The sequence below is a fragment of the Ursus americanus genome, chromosome 36 (genome assembly GCF_024610735.1).
Source record: "Ursus americanus isolate L20-20 chromosome 36, mUrsAme1.1.p, whole genome shotgun sequence".
Lineage (NCBI taxonomy): Eukaryota > Metazoa > Chordata > Mammalia > Carnivora > Ursidae > Ursus > Ursus americanus.
Window position 1 is genome coordinate 27344637 of NC_142162.1, and position 24658 is coordinate 27369294.

Genomic DNA, 24658 nt, shown 5'->3' on the forward strand with positions numbered 1-24658 from the left:
ACAGTGTATCAGAATTCTGTAACCTATGTGGTGTATGCCTCCCATGGACGGCATCGAGACTACGAAATATTGCCTACGATACAGTGGTAATGCAGTGGTAACACACATGAGGACCATGCAGAATTTGAGATCAAAGTTTAAAAGAAGGGGGGCCTCCCTCTAGAAGACAAAGTAGTAAAAGTCAACATAAATTAAAGTTATCTGGTCAAGTCCACTAACGTAGGGGAGAAAATGGCATTTAAAGTAGTCTTGAGGGGCGCCTGGGTGGCTCAATCGGTTAAGCATCTGCCTTCAGCTCAGGTCATGATCCCAGGGTCCTGGGATCAAGCCCCATGTCAGGCTCCCTGCTCAGTACAGAACCTGTTTCTCCCTCTCCCTCTGCCTCCCCCCTCACTCATGTTCTCTCTCTCTCGCTCACTCTATCTCAAATAAATAAAATCTTTTAAAAATCAAAAATAAATAGTCTTGAGAAACACTCAAGTGCAATCAAAGTAAGCAAAGTATACCCTATAGACTGGGACATAACTTTAAAAAAATTAAAATTAAAATTGTATTATTAACATATGTACAATAATCTGCATGAAGTTGGGGAAGGGCTAAAGGGAAGACTTCATCAGCACTTAGAAAGTACTGATCAAGGAAGACAGAAAAACCGATTCTTGTAGATATATAATTACGAGGCCTGTACTACTAAACAGACATAATTTACAAGGCTTTTACACAACCTAGAAGAATAGCCCTCAAAACAATTTGCCTTCCAAAACAGCTTTCAAGGGTCTCCTGAGTGGCTCAAGTCGGTTAAGCACCTGCCTTCAGCTCAGGTCATGGTCCTGGAGTCCTGGGATTGAGCCCCACCTCGGGTTCCCTGCTGAACGGGGAGTCAGCTTCGTCCTCTTCTCCCTCTCCCAAACCACCCCCCACCCCGCTCGTGTTCTCTCTCTCTCGCTCACTCTCTCTCTCAAATAAATAAATAAAATCTCAAGAAAAAAAAAAGGCTTTCAAATTTGATTTTCCAAAGTCTCTGATCCTGAAGAAGTGCCTATGATGGCAGAAACTAGTATTTATTATCCCACTATAATTAACAGACATTCTAAATTAGAAAAAAAAAAAAAAAGAATGATGTTTGATTAGCATGAGTCAATCCCCCAGAATCTGATCTGTATTGAACGAGTACATAAAGCTATATTTTGTATTCTGCAAAACGAAGGGACAGAACACAGACTGAAGCAGTCACAAAGATTGGCCTTGACATCTCTCTCTTTAAAAGAGTATTTGCATTCGTAAAGAATATCCTTCACGGAGGGAACACAAAGAAAAACACTACTGAGCCATGGACAGATTTCTCAGGAACTGTAGAATGTTTATGCTGAAAGAGACTGGAGGGGTCTTCTTTTTTAGTCTCCTTAGTTTGCAGATGAGAGGTTAAATTACCTGCTCAAGGCCTTAACGTTAATCAGTCAACAGTCAGGCATTGAACACAAGTCTCCTGACTCCACCAAGTCCGCGTTTTCCCCATTGGACTCTACTGCCCGTTTCATCAGAGAGCAGTGAGTGAGAACAACAATGAGATCATACAGAGTTTGAATCCCAGCTCCCCCACGGACTAGCTGTGTGACATCAGACGAATTATTTAACATCTCTAAGCCTTACTGTACTCATCTGGAATTAGGGACAATAATATTTTCCATTAAACAGGTAGGATTAAATGAAGAATGCACATAAAGTGCTTATCACAGAGCCCAGAACACAGTAAGTACTCAATAAATTTTTAAATGGCTCAATTAACATATTAAATTAAAATACCTAATATGGACATTACACCAAATAACTCTCTAAAACACAACAATGGCATGTTATGATATGCCTAATTTGTCAGTATATTCATTTTAACTGTAACTAATTATGTCTGAGAAAACTTAGGAGAGGAACAGAGAATCACAGAAAAAATAAAGATGCAGGGGTGCCTGGGTGGCTCAGTCGTTAATCATCTGCCTTCAACTCAGGGCGTGATCCCACGGTTCTCGGATTGAGCCCCGCTGGGAGCCTGCTTCTTCCTCTCCCACTCCCCCTGTTTGTGTTTCCTCTCTCGCTGGCTGTCTCTCTCTTTGTCAAAAATCTTAAAAAAAAAAAAAAAAAAAAGGTGCAAAAAAAACTACCAAGATATTATTTTTTTTTTTAAAGATTTTTATTTATTTATTTATTTGACAGAGAGAGAGAAACAGCCAGTGAGAGAGGGAACACAAGCAGGGGGAGTGGGAGAGGAAGAAGCAGGCTCTTAGTGGAGGACCCTGATGTGGGGCTCGAACCCAGAACACTGGGATCACACCCTGAGCCGAAGGCAGTTGCTCAACCACTGCGCTACCCAGGCGCCCCACCAAGATATTATTTTTAAACTCTTATCTTACCTCTTTATTAGAACAGAATTGACTTTATTTTCAAGTATCTTCTGTTGAAACTTATCCACTTATAAATAATCCTACATAATTTTGAAAGTTAACTGGAGCCTAATCAGTGAGAAAACTTTCTGTAGTCATTCTGAACCATAAATCCTAACTAAATAATAAACATATTTGCTCAGGAAAACTAATTTAATCACCATTTTAAAACTTTATAATTACAAACTCACAAGAAGTTGTAAAAACAGTATGAAAGGTGTCCCATATATCCTTCACCCAGCTTCCTCCAAGGGTAACTTCTTATATAACTATGGTATATTATCGAAACCAGGAAATTGACATGTGAATTAAGATATAATTCATATCGTAAGATTACCTTTTTTTAAAAAATAATTTTATTTTTTTTAAATAATCTCTACACCAAATGTGAGGCTTGAACTCACAACTCTGAGATCAAGAGTCACGTGCTCTACCAACTGAGCCAGCCAGGTGCCCCCAGATTACTGTGTTAAAGGGTACAATGCAGTGGGTTTTAATACAATCCTAGAATTGTGCAACCACCACCACTAATTAACTACGTCCTCGAGTGCCATAATATCACTCTAAAGACCTGAAAATCTGATGTTCATTTTTTTAATCTGTTTAGCTCAAGTCAGAGGTAACTTTACATTTGCATTATTAATAATCCTCTTTATCATTCATGCACATCTACAATTAACATTTATTGAGCCCCTAGGTGAGACCTCGGATACTAACTGCAATCCCTGCCCTTCCAATAGTTGTCTAGTGAGAGGCAGACATGTGAGTAGTTATTTACAAGTGAATGTGGTAATGCTATAAGGTCCTCCAAAGCATAGCCCAACAACACTGGGGAGGGAACCGACCATGGAATAAGGTGATGAGAAGCTATTGCTCTACAAAGTGGGATAAAATGCATCTGGAGGATGACAGGAGACAAGTCGCAAAAGGAAGACAGCAAAGCTAATGGAAGGACATCTATGACGTGCTAAAAGGCTATTACCCAGCAGGTGAAGGGAGAATCTTGAAGGGCTTTAAAAAAAGAGAAAATGATCGAAGTTGCATTTTGGAAGCATGTGAAGCCTACCGCCCCCACAGGAAGCTAAAACCTAGACCATTGGGACCCTGTGTCTGGCAAGCAACAAATGAAGAGCAGAGAAGACAGATGTAGGAGGTTCTGATTCCTGCCATCACTGAGGCTACAGTCCGAAGAGGAAGACTGAATTTGGCAAGATCCCTTTCATACCTCAACAACACCTGAGCTCTTGTGACTTCTTCTAAGTTCCTGTCTTATCCTACCTGACAGAATGAGGAGTGGATTTAGGTTGGCCTGCTCCAATAAGATCCTGCTGGTCATTAAAATATTGAAATACACACACACACACACACACACACACGCATGCACATATATATATATATATATATATATATATATATATATATATATATATATATATACACACATTTCCCTACCAGCTGGCCAATAGCCACTGCCCTAAGAGGCCTCTCCCTCTTCCCTGGGACTACTCTGAACCCCACCTCCTATGATTCAACACTAAATAGTGTCTGGCCCAGCAGAGGGCCCCAGACTCAATTCCAGTGTGTTCTAGCAGAATCTGTCAGTGAGGTATTCACCATGACTCATTGATTATTATTTTTTTATTTTATTATTTAACTAAGCTCTAGGCCCAACGTAGGGCTCTAACTCACAACCCCCAAGATCAAGAGTCACATGCTCCATAACTAAGCCAGCAAGGAGCCCCAATTATTGAGTATTTTAAATATTACCTCCACATGGGAGCCAACCTCAGGAGCTCCTTGAAACCATTAAACCTCTCCTATCACACAGCGATGATGACGACGACGACAACAACAACACGACGACAACAACGACAACAACAACAACAACAAAGACAACAAAGACCTCCAATATTCTTTCATTTCCCAACCTGCTTCTCCAGATTCTCCTGCCAGATTTTTTTAGGTATTTCTGCTTAAGGCTCATCTTGCTCCATCCCAACGCTTTCTCTGGTTTGATCTTTTGTTTCTCTCTTTATCAATTATTTCCACTTTCCCTACAATTTCACCAACTTCAGCTGTCCACACTGAAGACTCTACGGACCATGAGAAGTGTCCCCACTGTGCAGACTCAGTACCTAAATACTGACCTGATTACACTACAGGATGAGTCTCATTGAGTCTGTTTATCTATTAAGAAATAATTGCAAAAAAGTTAATAGAAAACTCTAAACATATAATACTCAGTCCAGCCCCAAGATATCACTTTATATAAAACAGATTTTCACTTGTTTATACTGTTTCAAATTCCAGTTAATTAAAATATACAACATTATTGTGTTAAATAATGAAATTAAAGGATATGGATCCCATTATCCTTCAGTGTATATTTACACACATTTTAATTGCACCTTTTTTTTTTTAACACCTCCCACCACTAATAACAGAAGGTGTGGCCACCACGCAAAGAATTTGACCATAAGCAAAGGTGTGACTTACTAGTGATGGCAATTAGAAATGGTGATAAGAGGGGACATCTGGCTGGCTCAGTCAGTGAAGCACATAACTCTTCATCTTGGGGTCATGAGTTCGAGCCCCACATTGGGCATAGAGCTTGCTTTAAAAAAAAATGGAAAAGGGGTGCCTGGGTGGCTTGAGCCTCCAACTCCTCTTTCGGCTCAGGTCATGATCTCAGAGTCATGTGATCAAGCCCCACGATGGGCTTTGTACTCAGTGCAGAATCTGCTTGTCCCTCTCCCTCTGCTCCTCCCCCCCCCACTCCTGTGCCTGCTCTCGCGCTCTGTCTCTCTCTCTCTCTCTCTCCCTCAAATAAATACATAAATAAAATCTTTCTTTTATTTTTATTTTTTTTTTAAGATTTTTATTTATTTGTTTGACAGAGATAGAGACAGCCAGAGAGAGAGGGAACACAAGCAGGGGGAGTGGGAGAGGAAGAAGCAGGCTCCCAGCAGTGGAGCCTGATGTGGGGCTCGATCCCATAACGCCGGGATCACGCCTTGAGCCGAAGGCAGACGCTTAACGACTGAACCACCCAGGCACCCCTAAAAGCTTTTTTTAAAAAAAGGGAAAAAAAGAAATGGTGATAAGAGTTTGTATTAAATAAGTGGCCCTAATTATAAATTAGCATAAAACAAAGGAGATCATAAGAGATGGACAGAAGAGCTATGGTGTAAAGATGGTAGGAAATAAAACTGTAGAATTCAGGAAGTGAAGAGAAAGTTTTCCTTTTCTTATTATTTTCTTTCAACCAGAAACTAAAGATATTTTATGTGAGATATATTCTTAGTACGAATACTCCATAATATTTTATAATGACATAATAAAAGATCTAATTTGCAGCCAGACAATATACTATCATTATATCTGTCTCTTAAAAATAATCAGTCTACTGTACCCAATATCAAAAATTGGAATATGAGAAATGTGTTCTCTTTTGCCATACAAATTATTAGAAAACAGTTCTTACACATGCTCTCGGTACTTTGGGTACTCATTTAAATAAGTTTAACTAAATTATCCAAGGTGTATTTAAAAATAAGCAAAGTAAGTATTGATTGTTCGGATCAGCTATGTTGCTTATAAAACCTGATACTGCAATGGTTGGTTCAGTATCTTATGTCCTGAAGCTACACCAAGCCAACTCCCATTCACTTTAAAAAAAAAAACCTATTTCACATAATGCTAGAATCTGAAGCTAAGTGTAGATTAAGTTGCACTGTAGTACTAGACTACCTTATGTTTTGATCAGATTTTTATCTCTCAACAGCCAAATTTCTTCTGAGTGGCCTCCCAAAGAGCTGATGGGTTATTCTGTTGCAGGAATGAGCATGTACTGTGAAATTGCAGGCTCCATATGCCTTATAACATCCCAGGCATCACTGCCAGTCCATGGGATTCTTCTGACCTACAAACCTCCAATTCTATAATAACTCTGGAGGATTCTGGATTTTTCTAGAGGTGAAAATCTGAAAGAGGGCAGGCAGAATGTTTTCGTTAGCCTAAATTATCCCCTAGAAGTACCTAAGATCCTTAGATGAATTAATTCTGCTTCCTTGTGCTGTGATCAATGTTCTTACCTGCTTGGTTCATGTCTGATAAAACAATAATCTTAGTGGCATCTCCTGCCTAGAGTATATGGAGTCCTTTGGTACTTGTGAAGCCAGCTCTTCCACTTGGGTGTCCTCAAAAATAGGCTAAGGCCCAGACTAGAGGCCCCTGAGTCAAATCAGGCAATATGGAAATAAGCTTTGCACCTGCCTGGAGGCAAAGGATAATTTGCCTGACTATGGAGTGCCTGAATGGACTACCAGACTATGAGGGTTCCAAATGATTTGGCTTTTTCCTACTACAAGTTCAATGAAAGTGGCCAGACATTTGAGTGTGCCCTGGGGCACGCTGTTCTGATGTACCACTGTTTCTTTCAGGTCTTGGGCCTGCGGGCCTTTGCTAATTTATCTGGCTCCCATAATACCACTTCACAGCAAGCCTCCTTAATCTCTCCAACAAAGTGGAGTGCCTGTATTGTCAATCATTCCCCTATTCATCAGTCTTTAAACTATCCCTTCTTTTTCTCCTTTTCCAGAGCAAAATAACCTATTAGCATTGGCATTCTGCCGAACATTGATTGCCTAAATGCCAAACAGTGCTTTCCTGGAGGTTCCCATCCCCAAAGCTCTAGCCTGGCATTATGCGGAGTGCGCAAAGTGCACCCCGTGTCGGGCTGGGAACTTCGGAGCTGGCAGGCAGGGGTTCACTGGGGAATCCAGGGAAGCACTCCCCCATCCTCTAGAAAAGCGATTTTGGTGGCCACTTAGGTTTGGGAACAGAGGTGCAGAACTGTGTCTTTTAGGGCTCCGCTGGTCACATTTCTTAACTGTCAATGCACCATTTAGGCTGCACTGCATCAGCCAGAGGACTTTCAAACATCGGCTGGATGTTGGGATTTGATACTTTTTTTTGTGCATATACAGACAAGCTGATGCCAGAGATGAGGTCCCTTGAAAACAAAATTCATATGCGTAGTTACTGCTGCCACAGAATTAAGACTAATACCTGAATCTACCCTTTCTCTATATGATGCCATTGCTTTGTGAAGAATTTTAATTTGTATCATACACTTTTGGAGTTAGATTTAATTCAACACCAGCTTTGTGTTTATTTTTAGTTTAGACTAACTCTTCTAAACACGTCAAGAATGATTGAAATTTGCTGACAGCAATCTTTCCTAAGCAAGTAGATTCTGTTATTTGACTCAACTGTACCAGAGTAAGTCAGATAAACATAGTAAAGACTAAATATATTTGGCTTTACATTTTTAGCTTTCCTACCTTGAAGTCGCCTGTTGTTACCTCAGCCTGGAATGCCCTTTACCCATCCCCACAGCCCATTTTCTGCTTTTGGCAATCTTTCATGACCTAGTTCAAATCTCACCTCCTTTGAGAAATATTTAGTAATTTCGAGTCCCCCATATTTGCACTGCCACAGCATACCACCTTGTCTTAGCACTGAATTCCGTGACATTTATTATTTGCTATTTACATGTTTGCAAACAGGGGCCTTCCTATACACCCAGTGCTTTAAGTTGTGAAGATGATTTCTTTGAAAAAAAAGTATAGAAATATAATCATTTTCTTTCTAGGTCAGGGAGGACAAAAATAAAACCAATAAATATAAGAACATCAAATTGGAATGATGACCTGTTGTAAAATCTTTAGAATCCTGCCCACTTGAAAATGGTATGCATATCTGCAAATAACCTAACTTTTACCTTACAAGGGTAGAGAATCAGCTAAGGCCATTCAGAAATTAAAAGTTAGAAATATGAAATTCACTCTTGGCTTCCCCTTCTCCCTCACTTCTTATACTCAGTCAACATAACTCATCACTTTTACCTACTAAACATCTGTGTGACCCAGTACCAGTGATTCTCAAACCTGAAAAAGCATAAGAGTCACCTGGAAGACTTGTTAAAACAGACTGCTGAGCCCCATCCCCACATTTCTGATTCACTAGGTCTGCTGTGGGGCCAAAAACTTGGATTGGTAACAAGTGCCCAGGTGAAACTGGTGGTGCTCATCCAAGAACCACACTTTGAGAACCATTGCTATAACTCATCCCCTAGTCCATTCTACTTAACAAGGTTCACAATTTCTACAAAGGGAAAAAAAAACCCTGAGTTGTGACACAGTAAGATGGCTCAAATAAGGCATAAAAACAGCTAGGTTTGGTCCTGATTTAGAACGGTTTCCCTTGGTGGGAAGGGGTTGTCTAAGGCTTTGAAATGATCCTTAACATACAGGAATGAGTCCTAAAGCATTTCTGGAATGGTCCAATGCATCTCTAAATACGGACCAGCAGATGAGGTCATGGTAGTGCAAGGAGTCAGAAGTAGAGGAGGGGGAATGAAAGCTATAATCACTGTCAAAGGGGTGTTTTCTGTAGACAAGTGAATGGAGCTATTGTACACAAACTCAGTGGTTGCCAAGCATGTGGCCCAATTATTTTGCCTGTATGAGCATGGCACGGAAGGATCTCCTTAGAGAACTGGATTCACACAAGTTGGTGTTTAGTATGACAGTAGCAAGCAAAAGCCTGAAGACTTTGAACCTGAAGAGTCTTCCTAAGTTCCTGCTTTCCAAATCTAGGATATGATACAATTAGGTTGGAAAGACTACAAAAGTAAAACACCACCCTCAGAAATAGTGCAGCATTTACAGTTGGTGAAAGACCGATACAGAGGGTCCTGCTCGAAATACTGACAACAATGAGGATGGCATTGGTGGCCAAGGGCGGCAAGAGATTCCACAATTTAAATCTAAGGGTTAGCCTCCAAGAGAAACTGCTTTCCCGACTCTAGCTTTGGCTCTACTGGTATTTAAAATGTTTGCACGGGGCGCCTGGGTGGCTCAGTCGTTAAGCATCTGCCTTCGGCTCAGGACGTGATCCCAGGGTCCTGAGATAAAGCCCCGCATCAGGCTCCCTGCTCTGCTGGGAGCCTGCTTCTTCCTCTCCCACTCCCCCTGCTTGTGTTCCCTCTCTCACTGGCTGTCTCTCTGTCAAATAAATAAATAAAATCTTTAAAAATAAGTAAAATGTACAAGTTCAAAAAGTAATATTGGCCACCTAGATCTAGAGTCTTAGAGGAATGGAAAGTCTGCTTCCACGGCTAGAACGGACATATAACGACGTTTTGCTCTCTTAGGGAAACACCACTCACTCTGCAACATAGGAATGGAGATGCTTTAGTACTCTTCAAAGTTCTCAGCTGCGTGAGAGAACCATTCAGGTGGTTGGCCTAAGCCCCAAGAATCAACGCCAGAAAACAGGGGCAACAACTGCCACCTGGCCTCCAGGAGAGTGGCATCCTCCTCCCTAAGCACCACGTGGGAAAGAGGTAGAAGCTTTCAGGTTGCTGCCAAACCTCCCTGAGATTCACATCTGTTGTACCAGCTCTGGCTAGACACAACTGAGGAAGAGGGACCCACAGGAGGCTGCTCAGCAAACATGGTCTGCACAGTCAGAACGTTACACATGAGGCTATCAGAAGACGAATTCAGCTTAAAATAGACGTAAGTAGAAACAGGTTGGGAAGCATGGCTCTCTTCCTGTTGGGGCAAGAGGTTAGAAAATGAGGCTGTGGGGGCGCCTGGGTGGCACAGCGGTTGAGCGTCTGCCTTCGGCTCAGGGCGTGATCCCGGCTTTCTGCGATCGAGCCCCACATCAGGCTCCTCCGCTATGAGCCTGCTTCTTCCTCTCCCACTCCTCCTGCTTGTGTTCCCTCTCTCGCTGGCTGTCTCTATCTCTGTCGAATAAATAAATAAAATCTTTAAAAAAAAAAAAATGAGGCTGTGAGGAGGTTTTCCTGGCACTGACTTAGGGGAAAGGAATGAAGGAAGTTTCTATGGCTGTGGTGATCCCTATGTTCAATATCTTAATTCTGCCAGACCTCCACCACCCCATGAAGCACCGCACTACACAATATTCATTGGATCTAAGCCTTCTAAACCTGCGCACATGGGGGGTGGGGAGACCTGAAAGGGTTGAAATCCTAAGAGACAAACCAAAAAATCAAGAAGCTCTAGACTGCAGATCCACTAATTCAACAAAGGGTAATTGTAGAAAGTTATCAGAGACCTCAAAGGCTCCATAAAATACCACATTTACATACCATACTTCTCACCAGGGAGAGGGGCTGCAGAGCAAAGTGGTTTGGAATCGGATGGGTTGAAACTATAAAAAGCCTTATACAGTTGTTAGAAAATGTTTATTGTTTTCAGGCACAAGAAATTTTAAAGTGTTGGAGTTAACACAGCCATTATGTAGCACAAACAAATCAGAACAAATATTTATTGAACTATAACCATGTAAGGCACTGTGTGGTATAATTCCTAGGTTTTAAAATTTATAGCTTCCTCTTACTCCTTTAAAAATTCTTAAGTATAATCTACCAGAAAATGGGCATTAAAATAATCCAGAATATTTTACCATAGTGATTATAATATCTAACTATTACAGTATCTAACTAAACTAAAGCCTTGCTTATTTAGGGTTGCACATTTTAAAGTCTATACATAAACCACTGCAAATGTATAACAAAAATGACTACTTTTTGGTCTTCAGGTTGTCTGATTTTATCTTGGCAAACATCCTTTTTTTCTTTTTAAGTGGGATATTAATGCTGGCACAGACATGATCAACGAGTTTCTGGGCAATGGAACAGAGGACTCAAAACACACATGCTCTTTTATTATACTCTATGTTGAATTGCCTCATCCAGCATATTCATTCCAAGCACTTAATAAGAATGCAACTTCATACAAATACCCTTGAGTAAAATCTGCTGTGGTGAATGCTTCTAGGTTTCTCTTGGATGCCACTGACACTTCCTTAAACCGAACTTTTTCAAAAAGAGAATGAGAGCATAAATACACATCTAGAATTTACCTTCTGTCCTAAAACATTGATCTGCATTAATTTTATACAATGAACATTTTAATATACAAATTAAGAAATAGAATACAAGTGCTTTCAGGATTCTAGAAGGCTAATTTTGGAACTTAGTTTCAAGAATTAGAGTCTGATTTATTATTGTAACAGATTCTGAGACACCATAATTACTTTTTAAAACAAAGTTTTTAAAAGAACCAATATTAATGAAAATACAACAGCTTTGTGTTTTTCTGTGAATGCAATTACCTTAATTCTCTAACAACATCCCTTTTGCATTAATGAAACCAGTGATTTCGCTTACCAAATATAAAGAAGTTCTTACAAAAGACAAATCACTGTAGGTCCAGAAAACAAATGCCCCTCTAAAGCCAAAGACTTGGTAGGATCAAAGGAAAGCAAACCTGAACTATTGAATTTTATTTTTTGAAAAGATTTTATTTATTTGAGATAGAGAATGAGTGGGGAGAGGACAGAGGGAGAGGGAGAAGCAGGCTCCCACCTGAGCAGGGAGCCTGATGTGGGGCTGGATCCCAGGACCCTGGGATCATGACCTGAGCCTAAGGCAGATGCTTAATCCACTGAGCCACCCGAATCCCACCGAACTCTTGAATTTTAGAGAAGAGTTCTGCTACAGAATCCAGTTGTTCCAGCCTTGGATTTTATGATTTCATTGAGATTAATCAGAAATCTTTTAAGATTTTATTTATTTGAGGGAGAGAGAGCACAAAAAGGAGGGAGGGGGAGAGGGAGAGGGAGAAGCAGACTCCCCACTGAGCAGGGAGAGCAAGGGCGGACCTTGATCCCAGGACCTTGAGATTATGACCGGGGCCAATCAGAAATCATTTTAAGGAGGTGCACCTGGTGGCTCAGTCGGTTAAGTGCCTGCTCTTGGTTTCTACTCAGGTCATGATCTCAGGGTCAAGGGATGGCTCTGTGCTCAGCAGGCGGGGGCGGGGTTTGTTTAAGGTTCTCTCCCTCTCCTTTCGCCCTTCCCCCACACTCACACACTCTCTTTCTCTCTCTCAAATAAAATCTGTTTTAAAAATCATTTTAAGGAGACTTAAGGTTTAATTTATTTTCAAAAAAGATTTTCTCAATCCTATTTCTGATTTGATAGAATAAGGCACAATGTATATTAGTCTGTTTAAATGTTATTATTTGCAATGACATTACCAAATATTTTCTTTACTGTGAAATAAGTATCTTTATTACCATTTTACAGATGAGGAAATTAAGGTACAGACAGGTGAAATAACTTAGGGAGTCAGAAGGAATAGAGGGAACAAAGCTGGGACTTAGAGACAAAATGACCAGGGTTTAAATATAGTACAGCCACCTACTAGCTTTGAGCAAGTTCCTTCATCCGAGCCTTTCATCTGTAAAATGAAGGTACTACCACCTACCTCTCAAATACTTGATGTAAGGTATAAACAAAACACCTCACAGAAAGCATAGTACAGTTGGCCATTTAAGAAACATCGGCTCTCCCACCAATCCACAATACTATTTTCTTCAGCTGGTACAATGGGTGTATAATGAATCCATATGCTGTCGTGAGGTAAGTGAGAAAATAGCACAAGCAGGGCGCCTGGCAAGTACAGGGCTCAATACGTTTGTTCTCTCCCCCAACAGTTCCTCCCTTACCCTAGGTCCCACAGTTACTGAATGGCTGAGACACAATCAAGTACCGATCTTGCTTGCACTATAGAACTGTTTCTGTACACATGCATTTTACTTATGGTAGTACCTCATTTAACTGAAAAACAAATTTAAGCTAGCTGCTTGAGCAGTTGTTATTTTAATGTGTTCCCAGTAAAATAAAATTCATTTCTAGGGCAGCTTTACTTTTCAGTAATCAGAAAAAAAAGTGATTAAAATTTCTGACTTGAAAAATATGTATTTGGGGTACATATTTCTACTGGCACTTCTGTAATATATGTTCTTAATACTTTATAAACAATTATAACTCAAAAGATTGCTAAAAATCTATTACTTAGGAGATTACATGTTTAAACATTCAAATGATTCCATTGGATATACTGAGTTCAAAGATATTAGGTAGCCTTTTCATTTTTCCTGTTCGCTCCCAAATAAAATAACAAAGTAGGGTAGTAAATGTGGTAAATAAATGTAGATATTCATAAATGAAACAGATATGTGAAAAATATGGACCAGATCTGCATTTATGAGGCAATGACCTTCAAAACTGGCAGGGAGCTGTTAACAATGTTCTTCACAGGGGAGCAATTATATTACAACCCTCCTATGTATACTTTCATTTCTCATGATCTACAAATACATTTGCATATCAGAAAGAATAAAAGAATAGTCTGGTAACTGTGGCAACCTGCATTGAGAGGATATAAGGCCTTTTCCTTACCTTAATAATCACATTCTAAATGCCAGATCAGTATAACTGGTGCAATATGAAAGGCAAAACCAATACTTTGACAGAATTTCCTACAACTGAAATTTACTAAATGTGTCTATTATGGCTCTAACCCAGTGATACATTTCTGACTCTCTAATCCCCTAAGTGTTCTCTGATGATTTCAAGAAGTACTGAAATCTTTCTAAAATATATACCTTATTTAAAGAAAAATATGGTATACAGTACTTCAAGGAAAATGATTCCAAATTATCACCAACATTTTTTAAAAATATACCATACAGCAAGTCCTAAAATGTTAGGAATATGGCTTTAACCTAGCACGTAGCTCACAGTTCCTTTCCGTACTGATTTAAAAGACTCTATGTCCAATGTTTGACAAATAAGCACAGACACAAACACAAACACACACACTACAGAAATGTATAAGAGGGAGAAAGTTGCTAAGAAAAGCTCAGTCTCTAAAAGCTCAAAAAACTGTATGCACAAAATATTAATTTCACATAAGGTCCTTTTTTTTTTAACCTTTCCTCACATTGGGCAAAAACAAAAGCAATTCACAATAGTGGTGCCAAAGACTGACAATATTACATAAACTTCAGAATTCCTGGGTTTTTCAATTTTCATTAAAGAACCACAACGCACAATCATTAACATGTCTAGACAGTGGACACCCACTACAGTAAAGTCATGTTACACCAAGCCTAATTTTCTTATCTGGCCTAAATTTTTGTAACACACTAAATTGTAGTAATGTAAAATAAGACCAGCAGGAAAATAAGCACAACCATAGCAAGATATAACAAGCATAAACCCAGTAAGTCCTGTTTGACTTAAAAATATTATTTTTCTCAACAGTGATAAAAATTACCCACAACTATAATACCAATCAACCAACCTCAGAGGCTCCACCAACTGGGAAAAAATAACTAGTTCTCTTATTGTGATATCTTAAAACCACAAGATTGCTACTAGCAGAGTGGTGATGTGAATTGCATTTCATTTATACTCTATACCTTGACAAAAGTTCATGACCTACCCCAGAAATTTTATTCCACCATATACCCCAAAGTATTTTTAGGACTCACAAAGTCTAAATCTCACACTGCCTTTGATATGCTATCGTGTAAATGCTTTAAATTTTAAAACAAAAGGATAAGGACTTTAAAAGCTCTAGACAATGTACTCAAATGGGGAATGTCAAGTCAAAGCCTTCTCCTCCCCCACCCAAAAACAAAAAAAGAACTGTACACAACACATAAAGATACAATAGAAACAAAAAGTAGCATGCCACTCATTCAGTAAGGAAATAATACAGAACATCTATCATATTCAACCACAAAAATCCTTTCACTTGATGGCTAGCATCATTATGACTGTTTAATCTGTATTTAAGTGGCCTTAAAAAAAGAGATTTTGTTCCCTTTCTCTGCCCTCCTGGATCTTTGGCAGCAGTCAGCACTTATGCCCAGAGCTGGTTTGGGGAGTGGGAGAAAAGGGAAAGTGGACAGAAGGCTGAAATGAGCACGGAGTCAGCAGAGAGCAGCTGCTCTCATCCACTACCCAGCGTCTTTCTCACACACCGCTATTTTCCGCTATTGAGCATTGTCAGCAAAAAAATTAATGGGGGGTGGGGGGGGCCGGGAGACAAAGAGGGTAGGACCAGAGGCCGACAGTTTTTGTCTCCACATCTGAGGCGAGAAGCCCCCTCTGGTTTCTTGCTGCAAAGGCAAGGGATCAGGTGAGACCCCTCCGGGTCCAACTCAATTTGCTCCTCCAGAAAGAGCAGTTTCCGGCAGCGAGCGCAGGATCCTTCGGCTGCTGAACTAAACACCGGAGCATTGTCAATGTTCCTATCTCTGACTTTACAGAGGAGGAGAGAGGGCTGTGACTGCATTCCTGGGAAAGACTACTACTCCAGACGTGCCACACGGCAGTAGTGAAAAAACATAAGCAAGAGGTTGTAAAATCTCTTCCAAAATACCAGGTTCTGAAGAAATGCTGCGAAGCATTAATGTATTGTTGGGGTTTTTTTTCTAAGTCACCGATTCTTTCTCGCCACGGCCAACCCTCAAATCTCTGGTACTTGTTGCTAAATCTTTACCTCACGCCCCCCCAAAATTGCCCAACACGATGAGATCTGGCGGGAGGGGGGCCTAATCTCGGGAACCCAGAGGGCTGGTCTCCCTTCCATAGGCCACTCTGCATGGGCTGCGCGTTCACTTCTACCTTCTGAGAGCTCTGACTCACAAATGCCGGGGTGGGGAAGGGGGGGGCGGGTGATTATGACATACAGCATTAACCTTCCAACCAAAGATAGATAAGAAACGCCGGCCAGCGGTCCTTGCCTGGCCAGAAAGCCAAAGCCTGCGCCCCCCGACGGGGCGGCCGGGGTAGGAGCCTCCCGCCCTGCCCGCCTCCCTCCGGACGCCCGCGGAATATGCTCCCCACCCGGGCAGGCTCGAGGAGCCAGGATGGGGCGCCCTCACCCTGGGAGAGGGCAGGGAGCGAGGTGAGGGTCCGGGACAGAGGGACTCTCACCGCAGCTGCGCCGAGCGCCCGGTACCCCGCCCCGGACCGGGTCTCGGGCGGAGGCGCTCTGCACTGGGGCCGTCCGCCGCAGCCAGGGACGGACAAAGCACTGGGGTCTGCGGCGACCCCGGGCGGCGGCCGCGGGCCAAGTTAGCCAGACTCGGGGGACACGGGGGTCCCGCGGGCAGGGTGGCGCGGCACTGACCTGGATGGTGCAGGTGTACTCGCTGTCGTCCAGCAGCCGCACGGTGCAGCTGTACTCGCGCTCCAGGCTCCTGCTGCTGCCGCTCATCAACCTGCTCAGCATCTTCCCGCCCGCTCGCCCGCCCCCGGGAGAGACGCGGCGGCGCTGCGGACCCCGGACCAGGCGCCCCTCAGCCGGGCAGCTCCGCGCGGGCCCCGGGCACCTGCACCATCACCCCAGCCCGGTCGCGGCCGCTGCCTCCTGCTGGCCCAGCTCCTCCTTCTTCTCCTCCTCCTTCTCCGCCACCGCCTCCCCCCAGCCCAGAGCAAGCACCCCGCTCTCTCTCCTCCGCGCCCCACTCCCCATGCCCAGCTCGTGGGGCGGGGCCTCGGCCTGAGAGGGGCCAATGGGGGTCAGCGCGGCGGAACCGAGTGGCAGACGGTAGAGCCAATAGAAAGAGTGTGCTGGGATGATGGACAGGTGGCGGAAGCAATCACCGGAAAGCAGTCGGACAGAGCCTAGCGGGACCAGCCCTCTGGCGTCCCAAACGAGGGGTTCCTCTCCTCTCTGCGGTTCCTCTAGAAGCTGTTGCCCCTCCCCCGGGCCAGGTGTGGGCACCGGGCCGGATGAATGTCTGCTGCGTGAAATATGTTTAGGCTGGGCTTCAGGGGCCAAGTCCCACACTCTGCAACGCCGCGAGTCCCGCCCTCTCGCGGCCCGGGCGGTGCGAGATAACAATCACCGCACCTGCAGGATGCAGGCACCTTCCCCTCCGGACCAGACGCCTACCCCCACCTGAGCTGTACTCCAAGTCAGCCCGACGGGCCTGTCTGCTCCCGCCCTCTTATTTTGGAGAACGTATGTTTTACAGGAGCTACTTAAGTAAAAGCTGTAGGGTTCGCAAGGGTTTTTAAGGACCCGGGTTTAATCCGTAGGAAACCCTCCACTGTAATACCCATGCCTCCCTTTTATTTTCAGAAGACAAAAGGAAGAGACTGAGGTGTGCTCCTTCAGCCGATAGGGTGCAGAGGAAGTAATGGGTCCTTTCTTTGCATCTTCAGAACTAGAATTACCATATCTTCAGACTTCCTCAACAAAACACCAGAGTGTGTCAGAAGGTATATACTGCAAAGAAAAAAAATTGTCTCCTGCCCTTTGTGACCCCACATCTAAAGACCTCATGTTCTTTATGAAAACTTCACCAAGAAACATAATATTCTCCCTCAAAATTTTTTGATGGGAGGAAATATTATATAAAAGAATCATATCAACACATTAATGCTGTAATAAATATATTAATTGAAAAATAATGAAATATGCATAATTTCGTATTATTTTCATTTATACTGGTCTTATTTATAGGGATAACAAACACATAACAAAAATGAAACCCTACATTAACTTAGAAAACATCTGACCTTTAAAGTACGTCCCCTCTCCCCCCCCCAGAGGGTTCTGGGCTGTCTCAGTACGTAGAACATGTGACCCTTGATGGGGGTGGGGAGGTCGTGAGCTCCAAGTTGGCTTAGAACCTACTTTAAAAAAATAAAGTATGCTTCCCTAGTGTTCTTGGATTCCAGTATTTCTCCCTAATTTTTTTGCATGGGACCCTCCCCTTCTTCAGTAATCACCTCAGTTACCTGGATTGCTCTCCTTCTTAATTGGCAATCTCCTTTGTGGCATTAAATAGTCATAAGAGGAGGTTCTGCTTTTCAATGAAATCCTGGAGGAGTTAAGAAACTAGAACACTGTGTCAGACGTTCTAGGCTTCAAACCAAATGTGAGTTCTTCTATGTAGCCCAGTAGGTAGCCTGGGTGTGCAACATAGTAGGTATTCAATAAGTGTTTGTTGCATGGAGTAAATTGGGTAGATATTTTATAGTGTCTAAGTCTCAGGGAGGGATCTGTGAAGAAACCGACAATTTCAAGAAGGCCTTGGACATGAAATTATTAATATTCCAAAGTGATATTCTACAAAGCTCCACTTTGTTGTGTAGTTGGGAGAAGATAATGAAAGATTTCAGGCAAGCAAAACTTATGTTGAAGGTGAAAGTTGCTGTTTGTTTACAAAATCTACAAGAGCAAGAAAAAATGTCCAAGAAGCTAGAGGAAGCCCAGTAGTTTGACGGTAGGGAAATGTCTTTAACAGGTTATGCAAATAAGCAGCTGTTAGAATAAAAAGGCAAACACCATGAATCTAGAAAAGCTCTAAGGAACTGAATGCAGTCTTTTTTCGGAGTATGACCAGAGATGCAATCAACAGGGATGGGATTGTGGCTGTTATGCCCATGTGTTGAACAACATTCCTGTTCAGCCTAAGAAAAGCCTGTCACCTTAGATGCTCACCTCATTGAAAGACCAGTTAGATATTCACCCATGCTTATATGTAATATTCAGAAAGAACTTCAAACTCGCCCTTACTCCCTTAATCAGAACACTTTGTGAGGAAAACAGGGGATGGATGCATAATAGAAGAAAAGCAACTTTCAGTTTCTGGTTAAACGTATACCTATACAGGGATCAAGAACGGAAGCTTAAGGGAAACGAAAAGAAAAGACTCATATGAAATCAAACTGATGATTCTTTTGTTCATCTTTGTTTTTCTCAAGTCTTCTGAGCAGGATGTCCAGGATAATAAGGCTGTGTTCAATAAAAGGCCTCATGTGCTCTTGTTAACCGGAACGTCATAGCTTTCATGAATTTTTTTGAGTGTAAAGGAAGCCATATTTAAAACTCCAAACTACAATTACTGAGGTCCCACCTTCCAGATTATTAGGATGTCAGCCCCCTTTAAAATTTCCCTCCCTTCTCTCCTGTTGAGGAGTCCCTAGGGCAGAGGCTGTCACCAACATGGGCCTGAAATAACGGAATTACTCCTGCCTCTACTTCAGATGACCCATACTCTGATATTCTGGGACACTGATCTCTCTCCTGTCTTGGGACCTGGCAGGAAGAAGGATTGCCCTCTCTTCTCCAGGCATCACAAATGCAGGCTCTTCCCATCAAAGTCTCCTTACAGCACTACTAAGACCAGGGTTATATAACAATGTTAGAAAGGAAGAATAATCCAGAGTAACCTGCAGTTATGACATAGCTAATCTCAAAGCCCTAATAGGCTTTGTTGTTGAGCTTGCAGCCAGGGTCGATGTGGCTGATGATAGCTTCCCTCTCCATCAAGAGTTCCCCTGACCATGTCTTGGGCATTCGGGCTCAACCACAGAGAGAAGAAGCTCAGAGAAAAAAACAACTATCGTCACCCAATTTAGGGTCAATTTTCAAAGGCCCATTCTCTGTCCAGTTGCTACCTGGGAATATCTACTTATTTAGAGACTGCACCTGGCATCCCCAGGGGTGTGACCTTGACCTTTGACCCAACTGGGCCATTGCCCTTAAGAGCATAACAGTCCAACATCAACACATTTCTCACAAAGACTGAGTTATTCAGTCTTTACAGGTGGGTCCAGGGAGAGCCTTGCCAAAACCAGTCCAGCCCCTTTGCATAATTCTCTCTCCGCTAAGTAGTAATGATCATGCCTGTCCTTGTTTGCCTGTATCTTTTAGATCTCAGCTTTTGTACTCCTCAGAACAAGGGCTCAAACGAGGGCATTCGCATCTCCACAGAAACAATATATTGGCACATACGTAGCCTACATCTACAGAGAGAAAAGAACCAGTTTTTCTCTTCTCTTCTGCGGCAATGTCTGCAGAAGCAAGGCTCCTGCTCCACACACAAAGATTTGCATATCCAAATGGAGCACACTGCTTCACAGACTAAAGCAGCTACACTCAAGTTATGGTTTTCCAAGAATAATAAATGTATACTGCTGTAACGTACGTAGTTAAACAATTCATGTAGCTTTTTCCAGAGCAGTCTACCTCTGAAGAAATGTTCAAGTCTTTTTTTTTTTTTTTAATCAGGACAGAATACACCTATGGTTTAACAGACAACTTTTCCATCTTCTACCAACTCTTAGGATTTTCAGTTTAGCCCCCATTACACTTAGAAGAATTTTTTAATGTGTATTTTTATGTAGAAATATAAGTGCATGTGTTTTTTTTATTCCAAACTACATTTATTGAGCACTTACTCTGTGTTAGGCACATACTTTGTGTCAGCTTTCTAGAAAACATAAGACATAGCCCAAAGAATATGGGAAAATGAAATGTACAAACCAGGAAGTTCACGACCCAGGAGAGAGTGTTAAGTATATAAACAATTAGCTATTTTACAATCCATGGAGCATGAGCAAAGCACTCCAAGAGAAAAACAAATTGTAAAATTATTTAACCATGGAAGACAGCAAGTCTTACAGAGCAAGTATTTGAGTCGGGTCCCTAGTGATGGAGTACTATGGTGATGGGTGCAGACAGCAGAAGAGCAAGGTATGGGACAAGGAGTCACATTTTTTTTTAATTTGTATTATGTTATGTTAGTCACCATACAGTACATCATTAGCTTTTGATGTAGTGTTCCATGATTCATTGTTTGCACATAATTCCCAGTGCTCCACGCAATACATGCCCTCCTTAATAAGGAGTCACATTTTAAGTAGAGGAAACAGCATGAACAAAGACATAGAAGCACAAATATGTATAGCATATTTCAGAAATTGCAAGTACTCCTGGATGGATGGCATGTGGGATGCATTGGCTAGGAAAAAATGGACTGAGGCCAGAGCATATAGGGCCTCCCGTGCCATAGTTAGGTGTTTGGACTCTGCTGTATAGACTGTAGGGGGGCACTGTAGGTTTTTAAGCAGAGAAATGACAGGATTATATCTGTGTTTAGAACTGATCACTTTGATAGCCGTGTCAATGATTAAATTACAGAAAGAGGAGATTATTTACTAGGGGGAAAATTCATTCTGAAAACAATAGGATGTCCTTAACGAGGCATCAGAAGCAGTTATAATAGGTCTCTCAGATGTGGGTGACAGGCTTTATTATATTTTCCAATTATGGTTCATTTTCCTTGTATTTCCAGCCAGTCTTCAGTTATTGTTCTAGCAACAAAATGTATATGAAACAAAGCAAGTTAATCTATTTATTTAAAAAAATGTATTAATGGTCTACTATGTGCAAGTCCCCATGCCAGGTGCTGAGAGATTCAAAGATGAATAAAACACATTCCCGTGACGCCTGGGTGGCTCAGTTGGTTAAGCGGCTGCCTGCAGCTCAGGTCATGATCCCAGGGTCCTGGGATCGAGTTCTGCATCGGGCTCCTTACTCAGTGGGGAGCCTGCTTCTCCCTCTCCCTCTGCCTGCTGCTCCCCCTGCTTGTGCTCTCTCTCTCTGACAAATAAATAAAATTTTTTTAAAAAAGCAAACACATTCCCAATCTTCATAGAATTTACAGTTCCATGAAAACCACAAAATTACTTCAACAACATTTATTAAGTATCCAGTTTATGTAGATTAATATTCAACACACCTTAGTTATATATATATATATATGAGAAATGCAGCAAAGATAGAAGAAAAAAAGAATATTGGCCAAGAAAGTATGTAAATATGAAGAAATCAGAACAGCCCATATTTCTTGATTAATAGTGTCAATTGACTACTTGCCTGCAAAATGAAATAATTAACATTATTGTACTTCCTCTCAAACTCTGACTCCAACTCCCAATTTTTGTGGTTTATATTATTTATTTTGTCAGGGTTTATAATACTTATGGCTTTTAGCAACCATATTTCCTCTAGTTGTTTAATCTCACTTCTATATTCAAATGGATTCAGTGCTTACCACCAGTCCTTTTATCCTCCAGATTCACCACTCCTGGAGGTTTGTTGTTGTTGTTGTTGTTAACATTTATGCATTTATTTGAGAGAGAGAGAAAATGAGTAGGAAGGGCAGAGGGAGAGGGAGGGGGGGGAGGGAATCTCAAGCAGACTCAGAGCCCTACTCAGGGCTCAATCTCATGACCCTGAGATCAGGGCCTGAGCTGAAACCAAGGGTCCAATGTTTAACCAACTGTGCCACCCAGGCACCTCCTGGAGGCTTTATTTTTATTCATTCCTGTCCTGGTAGATGGGATTTCTTTGCTAAGTAGTTTGTTTAAGAATGGCCAGTGGCGGGGGCGGGGCTGGGTGGCTCAGTTGTTAAGCGTCTGCCTTGGGCTCAGGGCGTGGTCCCGGAGTGAGCCCCACATCAGGCTCCTCCTCTAGGAGTCTGCTTCTTCCTCTCCCACTCCCCCTGCCTGTGTTCCCTCTCTCTCTGGCTGTCTCTCTGTCAAATAAATAAATGAAATCTTTAAAAAAAAAAAAAATGGCCAGTGGCCTGGGCGCCTGGGTGGCGTAGTCGTTAAGCATCTGCCTTCAGCTCAGGTGTGATCCCGGCATTCTGGGATCAAGCCCCACATCAGGCTCCTCCACTAGGAGCCTGCTTCTTCCTCTCCCACTCCCCCTGCTTGTGTTCCCTCTCTCGCTGGCTGTCTCTCTCTCTGTCAAATAAATAAAATCTTAAAAAAAAAAAAAGAATGGCCAGTGGCCACAATGCCTTTAATTCTTCTTTTTCTTTTTCTTTTCTTTTTTTCATAGTGTTTTTATTAGTTTCAGGTGTACAATACAGTGATTCCACAATTCCATACCTCACCCGGTGCTCATCACAAGTGCACTCCTTAATCCCCATCACTATTTCACCCAGCCTCCCACCTACCTCCCCTCTGGTAGCCTTCAGGTTGTTCTCTATAATTAAGAGTCTTTTTCTTGATTTCTCTCTCTCTCTCTCTTTCCCTTTGCTTGTTTGTCTTGTTTCTTAAATGACACATATGAGTGAAATCATGTAGTATTTGTCTTTCTCTGACTTATTTTGCTTAGCATTATACTCTCTAGCTCCATCCATGTTGTTGCAAATGGAAAGATTTCATTCTTTCTTATGACTGAGTAATATCCATTGTATATATGTATACCATGTCTTCTTTATCCATTCATCAATCGATGGACACTTGGGCTGCTTCCATAATTTGGCTATTGTAAATAATTCTGCAATAAATATGGGTATCCCTTCATATTAGTGTTTTTGTATTCTTCTGGTAAATACCCAGTAGTGTGATTACTGGATCATATGGTAATTCTATTTTTAACTTTTTGAGGAACCTCCATACTGTTTTCCAGAGTGGCCATACCAGTTTGCATTCCCACCAATTGCAGGAGCATTCCTTTTTCTCCACATCCTCACCAACACCAGCTGTTTCTTGTGTTGTTGATTTTAGCCTTTCTGACAGGTGTGAAGTGATACCTCATTGTAGTTGTGATTTGCATTTCCCTGATAATCAGTGATGTTGAGTATCTTTTCATGTGTCTGTTGGCCATCTATATGTCTTCTTAGGAGAAATATCTGTTCATGTCTTCTGCCCATTTTTTAATTGGATTATTTGGGGGGTTTTTTTTTGGTGGGGGGGATGTTACCTGAGTTCTTTCTTACCTATCTGTTGCATTTATACTGAACAAATACTTGCATAGAAATGCTACTTTGGGCTCACGCTTTCTTCACTTTCTTTCTCTCAGAATTTTATAGCCATCACTCCTTTGTCTTTTTTTCCAAACATTTGCTATGGGGAAGTGTCAGATGAATCAAACTTTTCCCAAATGTGATTTTTTTTTCTTTCAAGATACCTGAAGGATTTATATATTTAACCCTTAAGTTCAAGAACTTAATCAGAATATATCTCTATGTCAGTTTTTCTAAATCAATTTTCCCTGGTATAAGATGGGTAGTTTTCTGAACAATAGCTCTTATTATCTTTGAATTTGTTGTGTTCTTTCCTCCGAGACACCAGTTAGCCCAATATTGGATCATATTTGACTATATATTTCTTTTTTTTCTTAATTCTCAGATCTCTATGGCCTTTCCTTCTTCATTCATTGTGTCTGTCCCGAGTCTTTCCTCCATGCTATTAACCTGATTTTCAGCCAAGTCTATTTTGTTCCTTGCTGTGGAATCTACAACCCCAAGTCAAGAGTCACCTGCTCCACTGACTGAGCCAGCCAGGAGCCCCTCAATTATTCTGTTGTTTTAATGTCTCATCTTGGATTTCTTATTTTATTGAATATTATTTCTTACCGAGTCTATAGCAGAAAACATTCATAATGAATGTGCTTCTCAGGGTGCCAGGCTGGCTCAATTGGAAGAGCATGCAACTCTTGATC

At 41.8% G+C, this 24658-nt stretch overlaps 1 protein-coding gene across 2 annotated transcripts in view; it reads right to left on the reverse strand.

Moving 5' to 3' along the window:
• Window positions 1-16803, reverse strand: part of FRMD5 (FERM domain containing 5) — a 303422-nt gene extending 286619 nt beyond the window's left edge. For both annotated transcript variants that reach the window (XM_045772273.2, XM_087859249.1), the window contains exon 1: window positions 16529-16803. In XM_045772273.2, the coding sequence (XP_045628229.2) occupies window positions 16529-16630 (102 nt within the window). In that variant the 5' untranslated portion in view covers window positions 16631-16803. The remainder of the gene's footprint in view (window positions 1-16528) is intronic.
• Between the last annotated feature and the right edge of the window lie 7855 nt (window positions 16804-24658).